This window comes from Taudactylus pleione, unplaced genomic scaffold (assembly GCF_031769625.1).
Source record: "Taudactylus pleione unplaced genomic scaffold, aTauple2 ptg000043l, whole genome shotgun sequence".
NCBI lineage: Eukaryota > Metazoa > Chordata > Amphibia > Anura > Myobatrachidae > Taudactylus > Taudactylus pleione.
In genome coordinates this window covers 17862785-17887565 of record NW_028284445.1, presented here as the reverse complement: position 1 = coordinate 17887565, position 24781 = coordinate 17862785, and the positions used below count along the sequence as shown (strand labels likewise).

At 46.3% G+C, this 24781-nt stretch overlaps 1 protein-coding gene across 2 annotated transcripts in view; it reads right to left on the bottom strand.

Moving 5' to 3' along the window:
- The window catches only part of ATP8A2 (ATPase phospholipid transporting 8A2), a 758530-nt gene that overhangs the window by 628995 nt on the left and 104754 nt on the right, over positions 1-24781 (bottom strand). Inside the window, exons 3-6 of one of the 2 annotated variants that reach the window (XM_088460283.1) lie at positions 23823-23922; positions 14726-14824; positions 6558-6603; positions 290-330 (exon numbers count right to left, since the gene is read on the bottom strand). In XM_088460283.1, the coding sequence (XP_088316409.1) occupies positions 290-330; positions 6558-6603; positions 14726-14824; positions 23823-23922 (286 nt within the window). Of the gene's footprint in view, positions 1-289; positions 331-6557; positions 6604-14725; positions 14825-23822; positions 23923-24781 lie in introns of those variants that run through there. The other variant, XM_088460284.1, reaches the window with a different exon arrangement.

Genomic DNA, 24781 nt, shown 5'->3' with positions numbered 1-24781 from the left:
AGGTTAAAAAGTCAACTGAATCGAATGTTTTACAAAATATGATGAAAGTGTTAGAAACATCTAAATGGGACTTACAGAATCAATTTCAGGACAAAGAGCAAAAACTTCTAATTTACTTTATACAGGGACTATTGCTGTATTAATGTACTGATCGGTGAGCGGCATCTGTGAAGGTGCAAAGTGATAACCGCCACGGCTACAAGCTCAGCTCCTTGGCAAGAAGAACATAACTGACTGGTGAATAGTCTCAGTCTAGTGACCTCAGGAAGACTATAAAGTATGTATGTACCTCTTTCCATATCATATTCTGCCACGAGCCTCCTCTCAAAACTGCAGGATAAAAACAAATATATAATATTAGATCACATCTAGTTTACATAACAAAATGCCATGTTAATTATACACATCCAAAAGTCATTATTCAAATTCCTGATTAGTAAAGATCCTCACTGGTTATTATGGGCCTGATTTAAGAGTGCTACATTAAGCCAATATAGTCGCAGTTGAGCGATTATTGGTAAACTGCGCATGCGACAAGGTACATTACCATAGTTACTTACAGCGACTATTTACTCACAGTGTGACTGACAGAAAGCATTTGGTAACGGGGAGCGGTGGCAAAAAGCGCATGTTGAGACCGTTTCAGTGGTGTGTCAAAGCCTGCGTCTGCGATACCGTAATAACTGTGGCGTCTCAGTTCCAACGGCCATTCTACGCGACCATTTGTCAGAAGACCGATAATCAAAGGATCTGCGATGCTGCTTCTTAGCATGCTGATGTATGCCTTTGCAACGCCACAGGTGAGCGTCTCAATACATTCCTCGGCGTCTGCAACAATTCCAATATTATCGCCTGCAGCTGCGTACAAAGGCGCAGCATCGGCGTATTAAGCGTACATCTCTGAATCAGGCCATTTGTCCCGAGGGGCCTATTTATCATTTCTGAGGGGCCATATTATCATTGGTGGCTATTTATCATTGTAGTCATACCAGGACATCTGTACCGATACACTGCTGCTCCAGCCACAGCAAAACCCTGGCATTTAGCAGATTACCACAGCAACCAAAGATTACACTACCGGCAATGTGCCTGAGAGAGCCGGAGGGACCAAAAGGAGCCAAAACCTTTTGGTTTACTGAGCTTGATAAGTATATTTCCTGTCTACCAAATGTTTATTTAATTTCTTATTCTTTATATTTTGTTATGGGACCAAAAATATAGGCCCCTAAATATGATAATTATTATGTATAAATCCTTGTGTGTAATAAATGGTGCATAGTAACAACATCATGCAACAGTGATTTGCAGACTGTCAGGGACCCTATACTGTAGGTATCCCTGTTTGACTCGGACTATGTCAGAGCCAATATCTGTATCACCCTGACTGGCACTACACTAGAATAAAGTCTGTTATCATACAGATCCCCAAGTCCTGATATAGTGAGGGTAGAGCCTAATAGAATATTCATTGTGAGTATTATATATCTCTGCCCATATACCATACGCCTCTCTTGCCTGCCACCACCTGTGGAAATAAAAGGGGTCACAGGTCCCCAAACACTCTAACCCAATTGTGCAGTCTCTGCGACACAAATTAGCACTCCGTTAGCCTCCCCCTGCTTCCAGCATTAAATAATAGTGTAACCTTATTGATCTAATAACTTCTTGAAAGACTAAGGGCCTCATTCAGAGGCTGTCGTAGGATGCAAGCGGTTGCTCAGAAACAGGGCAGCCGCTTGCATCCTGAATGGCCGCCTCCATGTCGGTCGTTAGGCTGTGGGTTAACACCCACAGCTCTAACGACCGCTAGGGTAGGGTCTCGTCAACCTTAAGCCCCAGGGAGCTTCCTGCTCTGTTTGAGCAAGAAGCTCCCCACTGACATTACTGATGATGTCAGTGGGGACGCCCACAAAACGGCAAGCGTTCCGAAAGGAACGCCTCCGTTTGGCCGGGCACGCCCCCTGCCCGCCCAGCAAACGGAGCGAGCTGTCAATCAACATCGACAGCTCGCTCCGTCTGCTTCGAGCCCGCTAACGACGGCTGATCCGTCGTTAGCGGGGGCTCGCGCATGCGCACGACGGAGCAGTCTCCGTCGTGCGCATGCCCTGTGGACCAACATTGAGTTGGTTGCGAGCGCTCAGCGCTCGCGACCGACTCTGAATAAGGTCCTGAGTTCCAAAGCATATATGAATATAGACTAAAACACGAACACTTTATTAACAAAAGGGAGTACAATGCTTAGTTACAAAAATTATATAGATATAAAAAGGATTACAAATTATATAGAGAAAAGAGTATTGCAATTTAAAAAATAAAAAACTTACACAGAATTACACTTGGCTTATTCATGGCCGGGGTGAATGTCAGGAAATTAAAGTTCAGACTTCAACTTAGAATTGCCCTCCTAAAGTCTGATACAGAGCAAAATGCTCCCATACCCGTTATCAATTTTTCCACCCCCCCATAGTGATGTCATGACCAAGTCCCTGACGACTGGCTGGCTGGTTAATAACCGAGGCTCCAAGCCAGTAACGTCTACCTAACTTTTAACCTACTGTAGATACAAATAACTGTACATAATTTTCCTTGTGTAGTAACCACATGAAATCTGGTATGTTCACATTACTCTCTCTAATTTAAGCTATAAATTAATTGTAAACAATACTGCTCTGGGATGTGTGATTGGTAACACACCTTATTTCGCCCAAATCATGTGTCCCAGGTGGAGCTAAATCACTCCTAACCGACACACAAATGTGAGGTAATTTCCTATAATTTCTGAAACTCCCAGCTATTGTAGAAATATAAATGTTACATCAAGACAGATAACATATGGTTTTGGCCTTTGTTACTGCTTGAATTTTGGCACAACCTTTGTCATGTGTTAATGTCAGCGATCGGTAAAATGCTTAGATTGGTGAAGGTGCAACTAATAAAAAGCTCATGGGACTACTTTAAAATGCATCACTAAAGCATTTGTTTACTTTCATGCATTCTACCTATTTACTTAGATTATATATTACAAGTTTGCTTTTCCAAATGCCGTTAATATGCTTTGCATTAGACAAATCTGGCTGGCTGTTGTCAAAAAACTGATGCCATCCTTTGGAAGGGACAATGGCCCTCATTCAGAGCCGGACGCTCTGAGCAGAGCGCTCGCTCTGAATGAGGGCCGTCCTCCATAAAAATGGAGCGTCCTCCTGGACGCTCGTATAGCTGTGGATCACCACCCACAGCCTATACGAGCGTGCAGGTTGATGGTCACGATGGTCTTGACCATCGCGACCATCGCCACTGCGAGCCGGAGCCTGCGGTTGAGTTTCTCAACCGCAAGGCCCGGAGTGATTTTGGCTCTATCAGAGCCAAAATCACTCCCACTGACATCACTAGTGATGTCAGTGGGCCGGCTTCTGACGGTAGGCGTTCCCTTGGGAACGCCCCCGTCTGGGAGGCACGCCCCCGGCACGCCCACCAAAGGGGGCGTGCTGTCAATCAACATCGACAGCACACCCCCTTTGATCAGACACAACGAGCGAAGGAAAGTCCTTCGCTCGTCGCGTCTCGCGCATGCGCACGACGGAGCTCCCTCCGTCGTGCGCATGCTCAGTGCACACCATCGACCCACTTGCAAGCGGACAGCCGCTCGCGAGTGGGTCTGAATCAGGCCCAATGCTCACTTGAAAGCATGCTCCTGTTGGGACAATCACTGTAGAGAGGTGATAGAGGTTTAGAACAGCTTCACTAGGTCTTTAGCAAGCCAGCTTTCCCATAAAGCTATTCTCCCTGGGTTCATTATATTAGGTCGACATTCATCATGTCAACATGTCCATAATGTCAACATTCCCCAGATCGACACTGATGAAATGAGGACATGGTCATTGATTTTTTTAGACGATTGAACAATAACGATATCGTTATCGTTCAGTCGTGAAAAAAATCGTACAGTTTCAGCCCCAAAATGATGAACGATAACTACAAATGCGTGCTCCCGTTTGTAGTTATTGTTCATCGCCCAAACCTCCCGTCCAATCTGATGATATTGTCAGGTTGAACATGTTCGGGGATGAGGGAGGGAGCCCGGCACTGAACTAAATTGTTCTTGATTTCGTTCCGTGTTTGGTGTTTGTGCCCAGTGTCGTTAATAACACTGAGCACACCCCTGCCGGGGACACACTGGAGATGATATAGCCAAAGCTACAGTAACTGAATATAAGCTAGCAGGTAACAGAACTGGTAACAGGCAAATAGTATATAATAGACATAATGTGAACAGATATATTTTACTGAAATTAATATTATTTAAAAACGTAGATAGGAAGTGTGGTTTATTAGAGTTGACTTTAGACCATATGGCCGTGTTTGCCAAACTGTGTGACCAGCCCCACTCTGCCTGTATGTACATTATGTATGTGTTTATGTTTTACCATCCCTGGCAGTATATATGTGTCTATGTGTGACCCTCCTTGTCTGTATGTATGTGTCTATGTGTGACCTTCCCTGCCCGTGTGTTTGTCTATGTGTGACCCTCCCTGCATGTATGTATGTACATATGTATATGTACAGTAGTGTGCAAAAGTTTTAGGCAGGTGTGGAAAAAATGCTGCAAAGTAAGAATACCTTCAAAACAGCATCAATTCTTCTAGGTACACTTGCACACAATTTTGAAGGAACACGGCAGGGAGGTTGTCCCAAACCTCTTGGAGAACTAACCACATACCTTCTGTGGATGTAGGCATGCTCAAATCCTTCTGTCTTTTCATGCAATCCCAGACAGACTTGATGATGCCAACATGAGGGCTCTGTGGGGGCCATATCCCGACTTCCAGGACTCCTTGTTCTTCTTTATGCTAAAGATTGTTCTTAATGACATTGGCTGTATTTTTCGTGTTGTTGTAATGCTGCAGAATAAATTTGGAGCCAATCAGATGCCTCCCTGATGGTATTGCATGATGGATAAGTACCTGCCTATTTCTCAGCATTGAGGACACCATTAGTGCCTGCAGACACTCATTATTGTACCACTCTCCAGCCTGTCCTGAACAAACTGCCTTCTGTTACAGCCAAATATTTCATATTTTGATTCATTAGTCCAGAGCACCTGCTGACATTTTTCTCCACCCCAGTTCCTATGTTTTCGTGCAAAGTTGAGTAGCTTGGCCTTGTTTCCACGTCGATGGTATGGCTTTTTGGCCGCAATTCTTTCATGAAGACCACTTCTGGCCAGACTTCTCCAAACAGAAGTTGGGTGTACATGGGTCCTACTGGTTTCTGCCAGTTCTGAGCTAATGGCACTGTTGTACATCCTCCGTTTTCGAAGGGAAATAAGCATGATGTGTCTTTCATCTGATGCACTAAGTTTCCTTGGCCGACCACTTTGTCTACGGTCCTCAACGTTGCCAGTTTCGTTCTTTCTTCAAAAGAGCTTGAACAGCACATCTTGAAACCCCTATCTGATATGAAATCTTTGCCTGGGAGAGACCTTGCTGATGCTGTATAACTACCTTGTGTCTTGTTGCTGTGCTCAGTCTTGCCATGGTGTATGACCTGTGACATGAAACGGTCTTCCACAACATCACCTTTGTAGCAGAGTATGTGTGTGATTATGTATGTATGTATGTATGTATGTATGTATGTACAGTATGTATGTGTGACCCTGCCTGTATGTATGTATGTGTGACCCTGCCTGTATGTATATATATATATATATATATATATATGCATGCATGTGTGACCCTGCCTTTATGTATGTACAGTATGTATGTGTGACCCTGCCTGTATGTATGTGTGATCCTGCCTGTATGTATGTATGTGTGACCCTGCCTGTATGTATGTATGTATGCCCTGTCTGCATGTATATGTATATATATATATATATATATGCATGTGTGACCCTGCCTGTATGTATGTATGTATGTATGTGTGACCCTGCCTGTATGTATGTATGTATGTATGTATGTGTGACCCTGCCTGTATGTATGTACATATGCATGTGTGACCCTGCCTGTATGTATGTGTCTGCATATGTATTATGCACACATAAGAGGTTATTATGTAAGAGAACCTCACTTGCTTTAGCTAGTATTACATTAGCGTGAGAATTTCCAACGGAACCCCAGCACTAATTGAATCTATCCCTTGGTCTAGGGCTGCCGCAAAACAATTCTGAGACAGTAAGGGTGCCATGAACCAAGAAAGTTTGGGAACCACTGCCATATGGTTTCGTGTATAAATATGATAAGATTGTGTAGCGCCAGCCATAAGTTTAGATGCTGACCACTGGTAAGTTCAAGCACACGTGGAATATGTCATTTCAAAATGTTTCATATTTTATATGTGTTGCCTTATTCATTTAAGAAAGCTCAGACAAGTGTCATTTGATAATGATGTATTGTAATATAAATACAATAAAATCAGTAATACAATACATCAGTTTATTAAAAGAGCAAAGTCACACAAGTTCTGTGCTAAAACAGCAAATTAACTTAGCATATTAATGGCTACATCATTATTTGTCCCATATTGTCCAGAAAGTGCACAGATCACATCTAATAACTCACCTATTGTTTTCTTTTTATTAACAGTATTATCTGCCTTATGTCGTTTCTGTAGAGGAAACAAACAGCATTAATCAGAGTGTTAGAAGAGTTAGAATATAAATAAATTAGTGTACTGTATACAAGCTTTATACAATGGTAAAAGAAAATCACTTTTCTATGGTTTTCTTTAAAAGGAAAATATTCCCAAATATAAGACTTTGCATTTGGTTTATGTTTCAGCCAAAACTATGTTTCCGAAAAATGAGGACTTGGCAGAAACCAAAACAAAATTAACTGATTATACCCAAACTAACTATACAAGAAGCAATTTTCATGGTCTGCGATTTGTGGGAGCTGTCACAATTCCAGCGGGATAGTCACTACATATAAAGCAGCAATTAGTTTAAAGGCAAAACCAATCGAAATGTTTGGGAGCAGATTGGGGGGCGTGCCTGGCCTGCGTTCCCGGAAACGGGCATCACCCCCGTTTCCCGGGACGGCTGAGGCCAGGGTCTTCGTAGGTGGTCTCACAAGCTGCCAGCCTGAGTAAGCTGAAGACTGGCCAGTGCTGCCGCCATCACGACCAATGGTTGCTATGGTGATCCGAAGCAAAGTCTATGTATGCTGCACTCGGATCACAGTTGCTGTCAGGAGGCGTCTGCTTCCTATAGACGCCTCCTGCAGTATTTTAATATTTGCTGGAGGGTATTGCACAGCCGTTTCCTTGCTGCTGTGCATAATCTGATTCAGGCCCTATATGCCAAGCAGAAACTACTATCCTACACTGATAAGCCCCAATTATACACCTGGTGCACTGCTAGCTGGGTAAACATGATCACTCTTCTTATTAAATATCAAGATAAAGGAAATTCAATGAACTCAGGGAGCGATTCAGACCTGGACGCAAAGCAGCACACTTTCGCTGCCATCAGGAACAGGGTATGCAAATTCCACGATTGCACGCCAAGGGTTAAGGACGCCCTCTATGTCTTAAAGAGCGACAGCAGAGCGAACGCACACCGGTGTTAAGACACCCCCTTTGCCTTCGCAGCACACGTCATCTCCAGGAAGTGTATGATTAATCAGTAACATCGAGAGCCATCTGAGCTGCTTGCAGCCCTTGAGGTAGACCCTACTCCCCCGCAAGCACTGCGATCACTGCAGGCTCAAATACAACCAGGTGACGTGTACAATGACGCTGCCATGCTAATTATGCACGCCCATGAAACGCCATTAGAACACACAGGCATGCCTGCGTTCACACATCCACACCCCCGTTTTCAGAGATCATCCCCTGACACCACCCTCAAACGGCACTGTCAGTCACTCAAATTAGCGCTCAGTCTGGGTGCTACGAACGCTCGATTCCCGATTGCAGTGACTGCCTCGCGCACTGCAACGCATACACATGCGTAGATGGGCGACTATCGGCCATAGCGTGCGTTCGCGGTATAGCGTCCGGGTCTGAATCAGGCCCTCAGTTTTGCTGGAGCCTCATGGACTAATGCACTGCGGATTATCGTGTTTGCTGGTGCAAGCATGGTTTTCCCCCATAATCACCAGCTATGTACGAGGCATCACACTGTCCATTGGAACCTCACACTTAACTGAATCTCTTCCCCAATAAATAATGTTCTACTTCTAGATCGACAGAGTTGCAGTATATTTTGTTTTCTAGGGTAGTTATGTTCTGCAGGTCACCACAACAGCATACGCTCTGTCACGTCTATATTATATTTCCATACAGAGTCATGCGCCAAGCACACTACATGAAAGGGCTACAATTTGCCGCTTGGTGATTGACAGAGGTAAAATGATTTACAAATTAATGCCATTAAGTGCTTCTCCTCATTGAGACACAGATGAGCATCATGTACGCAGATCGTGAGCGCTTCTGGCAAATGAGAAATGTAATTAACAGATTATGTACCTGCAGCTGTGGTATAAACGTACTCTCATCATGAATGCCACTAATTCCTCCCAAACAATAACATTCCCAGGTGCAAGGTGATAATTGGTGTCCCATTTAAAAGGCAATTATATAAAACTTGCTAAAAACAGTCCTGGTGGCCGAATGCAGGTAATATACAGATGGGTCCACATTAGGGGTGAGCGGGTTCGGATTTCTGAAATCCGAACCCCCCCGATCCGAGTCCGATCCGAGTCAGGCTCGACTTTTCCCGCCTGACTCGGATCTGAAATCGAGGCAAAACGTCATCATCCCGCCTTCCGAGTCTCGCGGGTTTTGGATCCTATATAAGGTACCCGCGTCGGCGCCATTTTCTCACTCGGCTGTGGACAGTGAAGAGGGAGGGTGGGAGTTAGGGCTGTGTAGTGTAGTGCTGCTGTTGTCCACTACTTCAAAGTCCATAGGGGCTGGCTGTGTTGTGCTGTGCTGCTGTTGTTAATAGGGGCTGTGTCCACTACTTCAAAGTCCATAGGGGCTGGCTGGACTGTGTTGTGCAGTCAGTTCTCCATAGGGGCTGTGTCCACTCCAAAGTCCTGTGCAGTGTCCCAGTCCTAAAGGGGTGCTGTAGTGTTGTCCAGGGGGTGCTCTGTCCATCAGGGGTGCTCCCCCCAAGAGCTAAAAAAATAATATATTTTCTGTGTTTGTGAATTGTGTGCGCAGTAGCCGCACGTGCATCAACAAAGTAGTGCCAAGCGTGCGCCTGTGTCATAAGTAAAGGGCCGGCTGGCATGACCGTTAAAGGGTGCTGTAACCCCCAAAAGTACACTCCAGTCCAAAAAAAATTATTTTCTGTTTTTGTGAATTGTGTGCGCAGTAGCCGCACGTGCATCAACAAAGTAGTGCCAAGCGTGCGCCTGTGTCATAAGTAAAGGGCCGGCTGGCTTGACCGTTAAAGGGTGCTGTAACCCCCAAAGTACACTCCAGTCCAAACCAAAAAAAAAATGATTGTCTGTGTTTGTGAATTGTGTGCGCAGTAGCCGCACATGCATCAACAAAGTAGTGCAAAGCGTGCGCCTGTGTCATAAGTAAAGGGCCGGCTGTCTTGACCGTTAACGGGTGCTGTAACCCCCGAAAGTACACTCCAGTCCAAACCAAAAAAAAATTATTTTCTGTGTTTGTGAATTGTGTGCGCAGTAGCCGCACGTGCATCAACAAAGTAGTGCCAAGCGTGCGCCTGTGTCATAAGTAAAGGGCCGGCTGGCTTGACCATTAAAGGGTGCTGTAACCCCCGAAAGTACACTCCAGTCCAAACCAAAAAAAAATTATTTTCTGTGTTTGTGAATTGTGTGCGCAGTAGCCGCACGTGCATCAACAAAGTAGTGCCAAGCGTGCGCCTGTGTCATAAGTAAAGGGCCGGCTGGCTTGACCGTTAAAGGGTGCTGTAACCCCCGAAAGTACACTCCAGTCCAAACCCCCAAAAAATTATTTTCTGTGTTTGTGAATTGTGTGCGCAGTAGCCGCACGTGCATCAACAAAGTAGTGCCAAGCGTGCGCCTGTGTCATAAGTAAAGGGCCGGCTGGCTTGACCGTTAAAGGGTGCTGTAACCCCCAAAGTACACTCCAGTCCAAACCAAAAAAAAAATTATTTTCTGTGTTTAGCCGCACGTATATATCAAATCGATATAACATAAATGGAGGACCAAACTTTCTCCGATAAAAATAAAATAGAGAAAGATCAAGAACCACTTCCTCCTAGTGCTGAAGCTGCTGCCACTAGTCATGACATAGACGATAATATGCCATCAACGTCGTCTGCCAAGGCCGATGCCCAATGTCATAGTAGAGGGTACATACAATCCCAAATGGCAAAGTTCAGGAAAATGACCTTGAAAAAGACATTTAAATCAGCTGAAGAGAAACGTAAACTTGCCAATATGCCATTTACGACACGGAGTGGCAAGGAACGGCTAAGGTCGATCCCTAGTATGTTCATGACTAGTGGTTCAGCTTCACATGACGATGGAAGCCCTCCTCCCACTAAAAAAATCAAAAGAGTTAAGCTGGCAAAAGCACAGCGAAGAACTGTGCTTTCTAAGAAGATATCACAAATCCCCAAGGAGAGTCCAAGTGTGGTGGTGGTTGCGATGCCTGACCTTCCCAGCACTGGACGGGAAGAGGTGGCTCTTTCCACCATTTGCACGCCCCCTGCAAGTGCTGAAAGGAGCACCCACAGTCCACTTGCTGATATGCAAATTGAAGATGTCACTGTTGAAGTACAACAGGATGAGGATACTGGTGTAGCTGGCGCTGAGGAGGAAGTTGGCGAGGAGGATTCTGATGGTGATGTGGTTTGTTTAAATCAGGCTCCGGGGGAGACAGTTGTTGTCCGTGGGATGAAAAAGCCCATCACGGTCATGCCTGGGCAGAAGACCAAACATTCCACCTCTTTGGTCTGGCAATATTTCTATCCAAATCCGGACAACAACTGTCTTGCCATATGTACCATATGTAAAGGTGAAATAAGTAGGGGTAGGGACGTCAACCACCTAGGAACATCCTCCCTTATACGGCACCTGCAGCGCGTTCATAAAAAGTTACTGTCAAGTTCAGAAACTTTGGCTAAGACCGTAAGCAGTCCAGGGACACCTAAATCCCGTTGTCCTGTTGTATCCAAGCGCCTGCAAACCACACCGTCAACTCCCTCCTCGTCAATTTCCTCCTTAGTCAGGATCGGAAGTAGTCCTGCAGGCCATGTCACTGGCATGACTGACTCTCCTATCCGGGATTCCTCCGGAGGATCCTGCATTGCTACGCCTACTGCTGCCGCTGCTGCTGTTGCTGCTGCTGGGAGTCGTTCATCATCCCAGAGAGGAAGTAGGAACACCACTACTTTTACTAAACAATTGACCCTCCAACAGTCCTTAGCGAGGAGGATGAAGTACGACAGCAGTCATCCTGAAGCAAAACGTATAACTGAGGCCTTGACTGCTATGTTGGTGTTAGACGTGCGTCCGGTATCCGCCATTAGTGCAGTGGGATTTAGACAATTGATGGAGGTAGTGTGTCCCCGGTTCCAAATCCCGTCTAGATTCGACTTCACTAGGCAGGCGATACCGAGACTGTACAGAAACGTCAGAAAAAGTGTCCTCAGTGTCCTGAAAAATGCCGTTGTACACAATGTCCACTTAACCACGGACATGTGGACAAGTGGAACAGGGCAGACTAAGGACTATATGACTGTGACAGCCCACTGGGTAGATGTATCACCTTACGCAGCAACAGCAGCAGCGTCACCAGTAGCAGCATCTCAGAAACGCCAGCTCGTTACAAGGCAGGCTACGCTGTGTATCACCGGTTTCAGTAAGAGGCACACCGCCGACAACCTCTTAGAGAAACTGAGGGAAATCATCGCCCAGTGGCTTACCCCACTTAGACTCTCCTGGGGATTTGTGATATCTGACAACGCCACCAATATTGTGCGGGCATTACATCTGGGCAAATTCCAGCACGTCCCATGTTTTGCTCACACAATAAACTTGGTGGTGCAGAATTTTCTGAAAAGCGACAGGGGCGTGCAGGAGACGCTTTGGGTGGCCCGAAAATTTTCTGGCCACTTTCGCCATTCAGCGACTGCGTGCCGAAGACTGGAGCGCCAGCAAACACTCTTGAACCTGCCCCGCCATCACCTGAAGCAAGAGGTTGTGACGCGGTGGAACTCAACCCTCTATATGCTTCAGAGGATGGAGGAGCAGCAAAAGGCCATACAAGCCTATACATCCACCTATGACATAGGCAAAGGAGGGAGTATGCACCTGACTCAAGCGCAGTGGAGAATGATTTCCGTGTTGTGCAAGGTTCTCCAGCCCTTCGAACTTGCCACACGTGAAGTCAGTTCAGACACAGCCAGCTTGAGTCAGGTCATTCCCCTCATCAGGCTTTTGCAGAAGCAGCTGGAGAAAGTGAAGGAGGAGCTAAGACGGAGCGATTCCACTCGGCATGTGGGACTTGTGGATGAAGCCCTTCATTCGCTTTGCCAGGATTCCAGGGTGGTCAATCTGTTGAAATCAGACCACTAAATTTTGGCCACCGTGCTTGATCCTAGGTTTAAAGCCTATGTGGTGTCTCTCTTTCCGGCCGACACAAGCCTGCAGAGGTGCAAAGACCTGCTGGTGAACACACTGTCAGCTGAAGCGGAACGTGACACGTCAACGGCTCCTTCTTCATTTTCTCCCGCAACTGGGGCTGCCAGGAAAAAACTTAGGTATCCTAAGCAACCCGCTGGCGGTGATGCAGGGCAGGCAGGACCAAGTTTGGACATCTGGTCCGGACTGAAGGACCTGGCAACAATTTCTGACATGTCTACTGTCACTGCATATGATACTGTCACCATTGACAGAATGGTGGAGGATTACATCGGTGACAGCATCCAAGTAGGCATGTCAGACAGTCCATACCTGTACTGGCAGGAAAAAGAGGCAATTTGGAGGCCCCTGTACAAACTGGCTCTATTTTACCTGAGTTGCCCCCCCTCCAGTGTGTACTCCGAAAGAGTGTTTAGTGCAGCCGGGAACCTTGTCAGCGAAAGGCGTAGGAGGTTGCTTCCACAAAATGTGGAGAAGATGATGTTCATCAAAATTAATTATCAGCTCTTCCAGGGAGACCAGCCTCCAGAAGGTACAGAGGGACCTGTGGTGGTGGATTCAAGTGGGGACGAGTTAATACTTTGTGAGGATGAGGATGTACACACTGAAGAGGGTGAGGAAACAGTGGATGAGGAGGATGAGGATGACATCTTGCCTCCGTAGAGCCAGTTTGTGCAGGGACACATTAATTGCCAGCTTGTTTTGTGGGGGCCCAAACGAACCAATCATTTCAGCCACAGTTGTGTGGCAGACCCTGGCGCTGAAATGATTGATTTGTTAAAGTGTGCATGTCCTGTTTATACAACATAAGGGTGGGTGGGAGGGCCCAAGGACAATTCCATCTTGCACCTCTTTTTTTTCTTTGCATTATGTACAGTTTGTGGCTTAGTTTTTCAAACTGCCATCCTGTCTGCCACTGCAGTGTCACTCCTAGATGGGTCACGTGTTTGTGCCGCCCACTCGTGTCGCTTAGCATAGTCATCCAGCTACCTCGGTGCAACCTTTTGGACATAAAAACACTATTGTGAGGTGTGAGGTGTTCAGAATAGACTGGAAATGAGTGGAAATTAAGGTTATTGAGGTTAATAATAGCATAGGAGCAGAAAAACCTACAAATTCTGTGATTTTAGCTGTTTTTATGCTTTTTTAAAAAAAAAATACAGATCCAAAACACAAAACCCAGAACCCAAAACACGGAAGGGTGGTTTTGGCAAAACCAATCCAGATCCAAAACACGAAGAAAGATCCAGATCCAAAACCAAAACACAAAACACGAAAAGTGGCCGGTGCACACCCCTAGTCCACATACATCTAGCTTCCCTGTGCGTTAAACAGCCATTCTAGTCGTGCCATGCCGTGGCGTCACTCGGTAGCGTTGAGCGTCTGTTTGTGCGTCTTTTTACCATCAAATGCGTCTTATTCGCCCAACAATGCAAAGAAATGATAGCACAAGCAGCTTCTGCTGATTAAAACGATATGCAGCATGCCTATGTTTTGTGAGCGGCTGCAACAGTGTGATGTAGTGTTTAGCATGCAGATACACCCGCAGTAGCACACAGAATATAGACATGCTGCATATCATTTTAATCAGCAGAAGCTGCTTGTGCTATCATTTCTTTCGCTGTGCGAATAAGACGCATTTGAAGGTAAAAAGACGCACTGAGCTCCCGCATTATGTGTGACGAGACTTGTAGCGCACGGAGGATAGATGTATGTGAGCACATCTGTAAGATTCAATGAGGTATATGTACTAAAGTGCGGGTATTTTAGAAGTGGAGATGTTGCCCATAGCAACCAGATTCTAGCTATTATCTTCTAGAAGGTGCTAGATAAATATTAAGTAGAATCTGATTGGTTGCTATGGGCAACACCTCCAGTTTTGAAAACCTGCACTCAAGTAAATATAACCCAATATGAGCACGATTTACTAATAAATGGCTACAGTGCAAATGTACAGCAACCAGTAGCGACCAATCAGCAATTAGCTTTCATCGATTTACTGCTAATTAGATGATGAAAAGAAATACCCAATGATTCTTAAGTGGCCAGCAAATTGGTACATGGCAAATGTAGTTTAAGAACAGCAGGACAGAAGAAAGTTATTTGCAATTATAGCATGCAGCACAGATATTACTTACATAATCCTCTATGATTTCTTTGATACCAGCCACTGTGAGGATGAAGATTAAGGGCACCAAAGTGGTGTATCTTCCTGTAGGAGACACATCAGGGATTTGCTAGAAAGAAATTAATATATAACTTAATATGATATAAATGATATAACTTGTCATTTGAGAATGATCACTTATGAGTAATAAAATTATGGGGTCTATTTACTAAGCAGTGTTAGGAGACAGAGTGAAAAGTGATAAGAAAGTGATAAGGTGCCAGCCAATCAGCTCCCAACTGTCATCTCACAGGCTGTGTTTGAAAAATGACAGTTGGGAGCTGACCCCTTATTCCTGAATATAGTGTTGATACTCTTACTAATAAGAATACCACTGGCATTGTGGCAGTAACTGAAGTGCTGCTAATGTGAAGTGCAAGGTACAAGTTATTTGACAGGTGGTGTTATCATGAATAGTGGGACTGCCCCATAGATGGATCCAGGGCCGTCATCAGGGGGGGAACTGCCGGGACTAAAGTCCAGGGCCCGCAAACTCAGACTGTGGGGAACCTGCCCACTCCTACCACCCACCCGCTCTTACCTCCCACCACCTACCCATTCCGACCGCAACTGTGCAATATAAAGCAAGAGGGAAACAGCACCTACCGCTGGGCCGGCGCAGTGCAATAAAGGTTTATTTGTTTGAAAGCCGGCGTGATTCATGCTGCGCCACGGAATCTCTCTTTTTCAATGGCGTTTGTGAAAACGCGATCCGGCTCTCAAACTAAAAAAAACTTTATTCCACTGCGCTGGCCTGGCGGTTGAAGCGGGCGAGGATCAACCACAAAAGAAGAAAGTAAGTCTTATGGGGATGCGGGGATGGGCTAGGGTTGAAAATGGGATAAGGCAGGGCTGGAGAGACAGAAGGGCAATGGATGGGCTCAGTGGCGTAACTAGGGTGGTGCAACAGGGCACCGCATGGCAGGGGGTGCTGTTTGGGCCTGTCAATTTTCTTGTTTATTATCATTTTCACTTGTAGCTTTCTCTTTTTTTATCCCCAGCATCTCCTGGCTGCCCCATCTCTTCCCTGGCCCTTCCCATGAGGTCATGTATCTTTTCCAGGTGCACTATCTTATGTCCCTATTTAAAAAATGATGGGGGGGGCGCCAATGCACTCTCTGGCACAGGGCACCAAAAACACTAGGTACGGCTCTAGATGGGCTAAGGAGACAGCGCAGGGATGGAGACACAGAAGGGGTGCTGGCTGGGGAGATGGAAGGGGTGCCGGAGAGACAGAAGGGGACTGGCTGGACCTGGAAAGACACTGCAGGGCTGGAGTTGCAAAAACCTGGGGGGGAGGGTGCGTGGCGGCCCTGCCTATGTGTTCAGTCCCGGGCCCCACAATTTCTGATGGCTGCCCTGGATGGATTATGTAGCCTGGGCTTCCACCTAGGGCTCAGTGGGCACTCAGCAGCCCAGAATAACAGAACCCTTTTGTTATCTTTTTTTTTACAAATTGAGGATGTAATAGAGCACAAGTTAGGTAGGGCTTAATAGCAAGGGTTATTAATTTACTAAACGAAACAAAAAACAGAGGAGGATAAAAGTGTAAATGTAATTTATCCATTTGTTCCATGTTGCAAGATCCTAAGATACTCTACCAAATTATGTTACACAGGGGTTAAAGTGGGCCAGAATGGGGTGGAACTGCGTACCATCAGTTGTATTTGGAGACGGAACCAGTTCCGCCTCCTTCAGCCCACCTTACCTGGCCTGTCAGCACTGTGCTGCAGGGAGTTGCCAGACACCCGCTGAAATTTTGTTACCAGCGGGTGCCTGGCTCCTTCCCTACAGCGGCAACCAGAGGCTGGAGCTCACTCCTGAGCTCCGGCTTCCAGCTCCCGCAGTGTGCACTATGGGAGAAACGTCATGACGTCTCTCCCATAGTTCCGAGGAGCGGGCGGCCAGACGGACGGCAGCGGATGCAAGAGCGGGGCTTAAGGTAAGTATGGTTGCTTTTTTTTGTGTAGGGGGCACTACTAATGCGGGCATTACTACTGGGGGCACTACTACTGGGAACACAACTACAGGGGGCAGTACTACAGGGGACACTGCTAGCCATTACTACTGGTGGCACTAGGGGCATTACTACTAGGGACACTACTACTGGGAACACTACTACTGAGGCATTACTACTGGTGGCACTACTACTGAGGACACTACTAGGCATTACTACAGGGGGCATTACTACTGGTGGCACTAGGGGACATTACTACTGGGGCACTACCAGGCATTACTACAGGGGCATTACTACTGGTGGCACTAGGGGCATTACTACTAGGGGCACTACTACTGGGGGCACAAGGGGGCACTACTACAGGGGCACTACTACTGGAGCACTAGTGGGCAACTACTAATGGGGGCATTACCACTGCATAAGATGCACCACTACTGGGGGCACCACTCCTCCTGCTGGGGGCACTGCATAAGGGGCACCACCACTGTGGGCACCACTACAGTGGGCACCACTACAGTGGGCATTGCATAAGGGGCACTACTACAGTGGGCATTATGTGTATTAGGGGCATTACTACTGTGGACATTTTGTATAAGGAGCACTAATGTGGGCATTGTGTAAAAGGGGCACTACTGTGTGTCAGTGCCACTGATTCACATTACACCACATAGTAGTGTCCCTTATTCATGTTATGCCACACAGTAGTACAATCTTATTCACATTACATAGCACATAGTGCCACTGATTCACATTGCACCACATAGTAGTGTCCTTTATTCATGTTATATGTGCTGTGTAATGTGAATAAGGTTGTACTACTGTTTGGCATAATTTGAATTGTGTGATCACGCCCCTTTCTTTCCAGACCACACCCCTTTTTATCCCTTTATTAAAATAATGCAGAGTATGGGTGGCAGGAAGCTCAAGTTCCACCCCGTCTCTAGGACCACTTTAAGCACTGATATTGCATACAGTATGTGAATTCAAAAGGTGCATACACACGTAACGATTTTGTAACCAACAAATTTCTGTCAGATTTTCTGTCAGATTTTCCCTTGAAAAAGTGAACGAATTTTTGAAGTGTACTGAACGATTTTTACAACGATGAATGAAAAATGTTCCTTCCCTTAATGAAAATCGTTATGTTGGACAGTCTGAAATGGACGATGAAAGAAAACTACAAACGGTTGTACAAAAGCTTGAAAGATTATTGTTCATCGTTATATCTCAGAAACTGAGCGATTTTTTTGAACGATTGAACGATAACAACGTCGTTAACGACAAATCGTTAAAAAAATTGTAATGTGTGTATGCACTTAATTCTAAAGTCCTACTTATTGTACACAGGATACAGATTTCGCCCAATCTGGCATATCCCCTGAGGGGAGCATTGTTGGGCATGTTCAAGACATTGTTGGAAAGACCCAAATGCTTGTAGGGGGCATGGTCAAGTGGGTGGGGGGCATGACCACACGCTATCAGGGGTACAATGAAGAAGCTAGGCACTGCCACAATGTGCTAAGGAGGACGTGCCGCACCTGGCCTTCTAAAGTATTACAGATACTTCTTTGTACTGAGGCACTGATTCAAAAAGCGAGCGCTCGCTCTGAATCAGGGCGGGCGCTGTTTTTTTTTAGGAACGGCCTCCTCTCCGCTCGCATAGCTGTGGTTGACCACCCACAGCTATAGCGAGCAGACATGATGATGGTCGCGATGGTCCATCGGGCTTGCGACAAGACCCTTGTGGTAGGGTCTCATGGCCGCAAGCCCCAGAGAGCTTCTGGCTCAAATAGAGCCGGAAGCTCTCCCACTGACATCACTGGTGATGTCAGTGGGGCCGCTCAGAAACGGCAGGCATTCGCATGGGAATGCTTCCGTTTGTGAAGCCACCCCCCCGGCCACGCCTACAAAATGGGGCGAGCTGTCAATCAACAATGACAGCCGCCCCTTTTGCAGTGAGTCCCAGAGCGAGTGCTTTTTGTGCTCGCTCCGGGGCTCGCGCACACGCAGTGCACATGCCATGCGTGCGCACTGGGCCACCATCGACCCGCTTGCGAGCGCAACGCGCTTGCGAACGGGTCTGAATCAGGCCCTGAGTCTGAACACTGAGCGCCAGGTAAGTAACCATTTGCTACCAGCAGTTACATGAAGTTCATTTATTTTTTTAACATGAAGTTGTATCAGATTAGGGATGACCAATGGTTACCATGCGATGGCAGCAATGTTGCCATTATTCAATGACCATCCTGTGCTGGTCATCCCTAGCTCAGATGTCTATGCCATACAGGCCTAACATGCTCTAAAGCTGGGTACACACTGAGCAATGTGTATCCATCCGAAATGTCGGCCTGACGGGCCGACATATCAGATCATCGGTACATATCAGAACGAGGTAATGAACGATGAGGTAATGAACGACGAAACGACACCTTGTTCTGTCCTTCATTGCCTGCAAAGGGGCCTCTTGTAATATCGTTGGAACGTGCAGCACGGCCGTCCAATGTTGCAAGCATCCGTGGGAGCGCGCATATTGGCGGTACACATATATAGTTTCCGGCCGAATCGGAGTGATATATCTTGCCAACATCGCTCCAGTGTGTACCCGGCTTAACACTATGGGAAAGATTATCTCTTTCTCACAGTAAACACCTTTAATTATATCAACAAGATTAACCTGTCACCAGAGACACATGAAAAAGTTCAAATTGCAAAGATGGAGGTGGAAACATACTAGCAATCTGCAATCCGGCCATCAGTGTCACTTGTTCCCAATTGTAAACCACAACAGAATATGGTGGCGCTATATTTATTTATAAGTATTTATATAGCGCACACAGATTCCACAGTGCTTTACAGAGAATATTTAGTCATTGACATCAGGGTCTCATTCAGACCCGCTCGCGAGCGCAGGACGCTCGCAAGCGGGTCGATGGTACCCAAATGCGCATGCGCACGACTGAGGGAGCTCCGTCGTGCGCATGCGCGAGACCCGGATAGCAACAGCCAAGCTGTCGCTCCGGGTCTCGCACCAAAGGGGGCATGCTGTTGATGGTGATGGTGCTGCCTTTGGTGGGCGTGCCGGGGGCGTGGCTGCCCAGACGGAGGCGTTCCCATGGGAACGCCTACCGTCTGGGGCCGGCCCCACTGACATCACTCTCATAGAGCCAAAATCACTCCAGGGCTTGCGGTCACCGAGACCCTACCGCAGGGTCTCGTCGCAAGCCCGATGGTCGCGATGGTCAGATGGTCATCATCATGGACGCTCGAATAAGCTGTGGGTGGTCACCCACAGCTATGCGAGCGTCCAAGAGGCCGCTCCATTTTTAAGTAGGAGGGCCCTGATTCAGAGCGAGCGCTCTGGTCAGAGCGTCCGGCTCTGAATCAGGCCCTCAGTTCATGCCTCAGTGGGGCTATATTCCTGCCACATGTACACATACACTAGGATTCATTTTTTGTCAGAAGACAACTAACCTTCCAGTCAGTGTCTGACTGGGCAATGAGGGCCCACCAGGGGAATTGCAGTTGTTGGGACCCATGCTTAGGAAGTGTGACCAGCCTCCAGAAGAAGTGTGGATAACCACCACAGAGACTTGGCCATGGTGTATGGTCTGGGTCCCTTCAGAGCCGTAACTAGACTTTTTGGTGCCCTGTGCCAGAAAGAGCATTGGCGCACCCCGCTCACTATTTTTCAATTAGAGACATAAGACACGCACCCAAAAAAGGGCCATGGCCTCATGGGGAAGGGCCAGGGAAGAGATAGGTGAGGCCAGGAGATGCTGGGGATAAGAGAAGAGGAAGCTACAAGTGAGAATGATAATAAACAGAAAATTGACAGGCCCAAACAGTGCCCCCTGACCTGCGGTGCCTGTGCCATGGCGCACCACTCTAGTTACGACCCTGGGTACCTTTATAAGTATATATAGTAAACACCAGATTGATAACTACAATGCATTGAAGAGAATGCACCATTAGCTTGGGCAGTATAATGTAAAATATACAGTCTGGAACTAGACCCCTAAAGGAGGGGGTGGGCCCTCAGGCAGTGGGGCCCACCACGGTATTCCCCTGTAACCCTCTGGGCCAGTCCGATCGGCTTTCAGTATATTTGGGGATTGTGGAAGGAAACCTGAGCACTCTGAGGAAATCCATGTACACACAGGGAGAACATAGAAACTCCACACAGACAGGGCCTTGGTGGGCATTGAACCTTGAAACTCAGTGTTGGCAGCAAGCTAATTATTGCGCCCTTATGATACCCACAATAAATGTTAATTAATAAATAAATAAAAACTGCTAAAATATCTAAGTGTTAAGGGGGGTATCCACTAGACGATAAAGTTGAACGATTATGACAAAATCGTTCGATAATCGTTCAAACATCGTTTGAACATCGTTTGCAAATCGTGCAGTAATTGTTTCTAACGATGTACGATGCGCGCTCCCGCTGGTCGTTTGATCGTCTCCTCCATCGACTGAACATGCAGGTCAATTTCACTTGATTGCTTACAAATCGCTTACACATCGTTTACACATCGTTTACACATCGTTCATGCTGAACGATCAAACGATGAACCACTGTCTGCCCACTATAGCTGAAAGCTCTCAATTACAGATTAAAACAACATAGTTTATTGTTAGATCTTTTGCAAATCGTTTGCAGATCTTTTGCAAATCCTTTGCAAATCCTTTGCAAATCTTTTGCAAATCCTTTGCAAATTGTTCAGAGTGGAAGATCATATTTCAAGGGAAACTTCAAGGGAAAATCGTTAAGAGGTTGGACAGGGATAAAATCGTCTAGTGGATGCCCCCCATTAGGTGTTCAGTGCATATTATTTTATGTGTTGCCAAGAATTTGCATTACATATATGCAGTGATTTGTAAGCATGATTTGCATACAACCAACTTGTGTTGAGTTTCAATAGTAGTCAATATGCAAAATTAGGCAGTAAATATAGAGAAGAACATATCTAAACGTCTATGGACAAAAAGCTTAAGGTATAGATGTGTGGAAAGAATATTGCTTCTTTGTTTATGGATTGTTATATAAAAGAAGGTGGAATGTCACCATGGAGACATGATTAAAGGTTTAATATCTTTAAGTGAGACGTTGCATAATATAGGTTTTGAGGACACAGGTTGAATGTTCCTAATTAAATAATTGGCTTAATGTAGGTTGAAGGTGAAGAATAAACACTTAAAAAATAAAATAAAATTAGCATCATTAAGCACAACTGGGTGGTATAATCAGTAATGCCACATCGCTGGCTAACTTCCTCTTATGTGACTATGGGGGAGTTGTATCAATCAGTGTAAAGGCTGCAGAAGTGTCCATAGCAACCAATCAGCTGCTACCTACCATTATATAGACTGTAATAGATAAAAGCTACTTTGAGGCGGATTGGTTACTATGGGCAACTTTTCAGCTTGTCCACTTCTCCCCTCTTTTCATTGCTTGCAGGGGCGTATCTATAATGGGTGCAGGGTGTGCGGGGAACATGGGCCCCCTCCTCTCTAGAAACGCCCCTGATTGTTTGATCTATCACCACGCCCCTCAGGTCCCCAGCCAGTTGCTGAGGCTCCCAACCTGGGGTTGCCCCTTCTCTTTATAGCAGACAATATAAAATGATTACTTATTATCCTACTTAGAGGGCACCACAAAGGGTCTGCACTGCTGTATAGTGGGGCCTGATTCATTATGAATCGCAACTGCAACAGCGTACGCAAATCTGCCAATGGTGTATACTGCACATGCACCGCAGCATTGCGATAGCCTACGCTTATACAAAGCCATCGCAGACCAAGGGACAGAACGTCAGCGTTTGGGGGTGGTGATGGGGAAGTGGTTGGAGAAACGTAGGCGTGCCTGTCCGCTTGAATGTCGTTGCATGTGCGCGCATAAATTAGCCACTGCGACGACATACGCAGCTTCAGTACTCACTGCATGCGACGAAATTAGCAATTCCAGAGGAAGGTCAGACCTGTTGTAATTGTGCGTGAGGGGCCGATGTTACTCGATGTTCCCGATGTATATGCAGGACTGCAAGGTATTACTGATGTGAGATGGCGGTAGAGGGCGTCTCTATGCTGGCTGTGCGACGGCCTTGTGATTGCATTCATCAGCATATTTTCGCAGCAGACCTGCGTGCGTAATCGCAGCCACGATTGCAATAGCGATCCGTAGGGAATCACGCCCAATGTGCATAGAAAAGTACAAAGCAAACAGAGCAGGACATAAAGTGTGAGTGAATCTGTACCGCAGTTGATGGGTGTAGCAGACAGGGTCAGTAGTCACAGAATACCAAGAGGGAGAGGACAACGTAGGTAAGGAGAGGAAGAGCACACTAGTGCAGAGGGCCCTGCTGCCGAGAGCCTACAATTAAATATTCATATACTGTACTATAGTAGATTTAGGGCCTGATTCAGACCCACTCGCGAGCGGCTGTCCGCTCGCAAGTGGGTCGATGGTGTGCACTGCACATGCGCACGACGGAGGGAGCTCCGTCGTGCGCATGCGCGAGACGCGACGAGCGAAGGACTTTCCTTCGCTCGTTGTGTCTGATCAAAGGGGGCGTGCTGTCGATGTTGATTGACAACACGCCCCCTTTGGTGGGCGTGCCGGGGGCGTGCCTCCCAGACGGAGGCGTTCCCAAGGGAACGCCTACCGTCAGAAGCCGGCCCCACTGACATCACTAGTGATGTCAGTGGGAGTGATTTTGGCTCTGATAGAGCCAAAATCACTCCTGGCCTTGCGGTTGAGAAACTCAACCGCAGGCTTCTGCTCGCACTGGCGATGGTCGCGATGGTCAAGACCATCGCAACCATCATCCTGCACGCTCATATAGGCTGTGGGTGGTGACCCACAGCTATACGAGCGTCCAGGAGGACGCTCCATATTTATGGAGGTGGGCCCTGATTCAGAGCGAGCGCTCTGGTCAGAGCGTCCGGCTCTGAATCAGAGCCTTAATGTATTGACTTTTGTGTGGGCCATTTCATTGTGCACTAGATGGACAACAGGAACTAGTATGAGGAAGTCAGGGAAATCATTGGTGTCTAAATCCCCATACGCAGCTATTTATACTTCTTACCATTAACTTATTTGTAAGGGGAATACCTGTAATAAGGCAATGAAGAGGAAGAAAGCATTGGCAGCTCTCCTGATCTGCTCGTAGAGGAAGCGAGGTAGGAACGTTAACACACTGTACTTGGCTGTGCTGCAAAAACAGAAACGATGGTTAGTTTGCTTGTCTATTACCCAGTCAAAAAAAATATACAGTAATACAGTTATAGCTAAAGATAGCCAGGGGACCCATTATATAAACAGATTTAAAACGGGGACACCAGTGTCACATTAAGTTTTTTGCAGCCAATAAAATGCATTGCTTCGCTTTGGGTGAAGATACAGTACATCCATTACTAATATCATAAATTATACATATCCCTGTGTCGTCTGGGCTAATCAAACGCCTGAACTAAACAAAAGTTAACAAAAAATGAAACCGCAATTAAGCAATCCAGATGAAAGATTTTAAAAAGCAAAAAATAAATAAAAAAACAACACATTGGGCGCTAAATGTGCCCATACGCATAGTAAGTGGCCATCAAACTTGCCTTGTTTGCAAAAAATTTAATAGTAAAACTAATCCTAAACAAAATCTGATTGGTGATGTTCATAGTTCTGGAAGAACTGGCAGAAAATAGATCACTATATCCCCCTTCATGGTGTCCTATGGAACTCGGCTGCTGGGGTGGACTGGTGAATGGAGAGATCTGCACAATGTATACAATACTGTACATACCATACAAAATAGAAACATAGAATTTGACAGCAGACAAGAACCACTTGACCCATTCAGTCTGCCCTTATTTACCTTTTGGTGACATCAACCCTATGTGATCCTCAAATCTTTGTAGGGATATGTATGGTCAACTAAAACAACCTATGTCACCTGAGGTCAATCAAGGAGACGGCCCCAGTGTACCCGGGGCTAAAAGAACCAATATATCGGTAGAATATAAAGTACTAAATATGTATCCAAGTGCACAGTGCTGCAAAATCTAAATGTCAGTTGC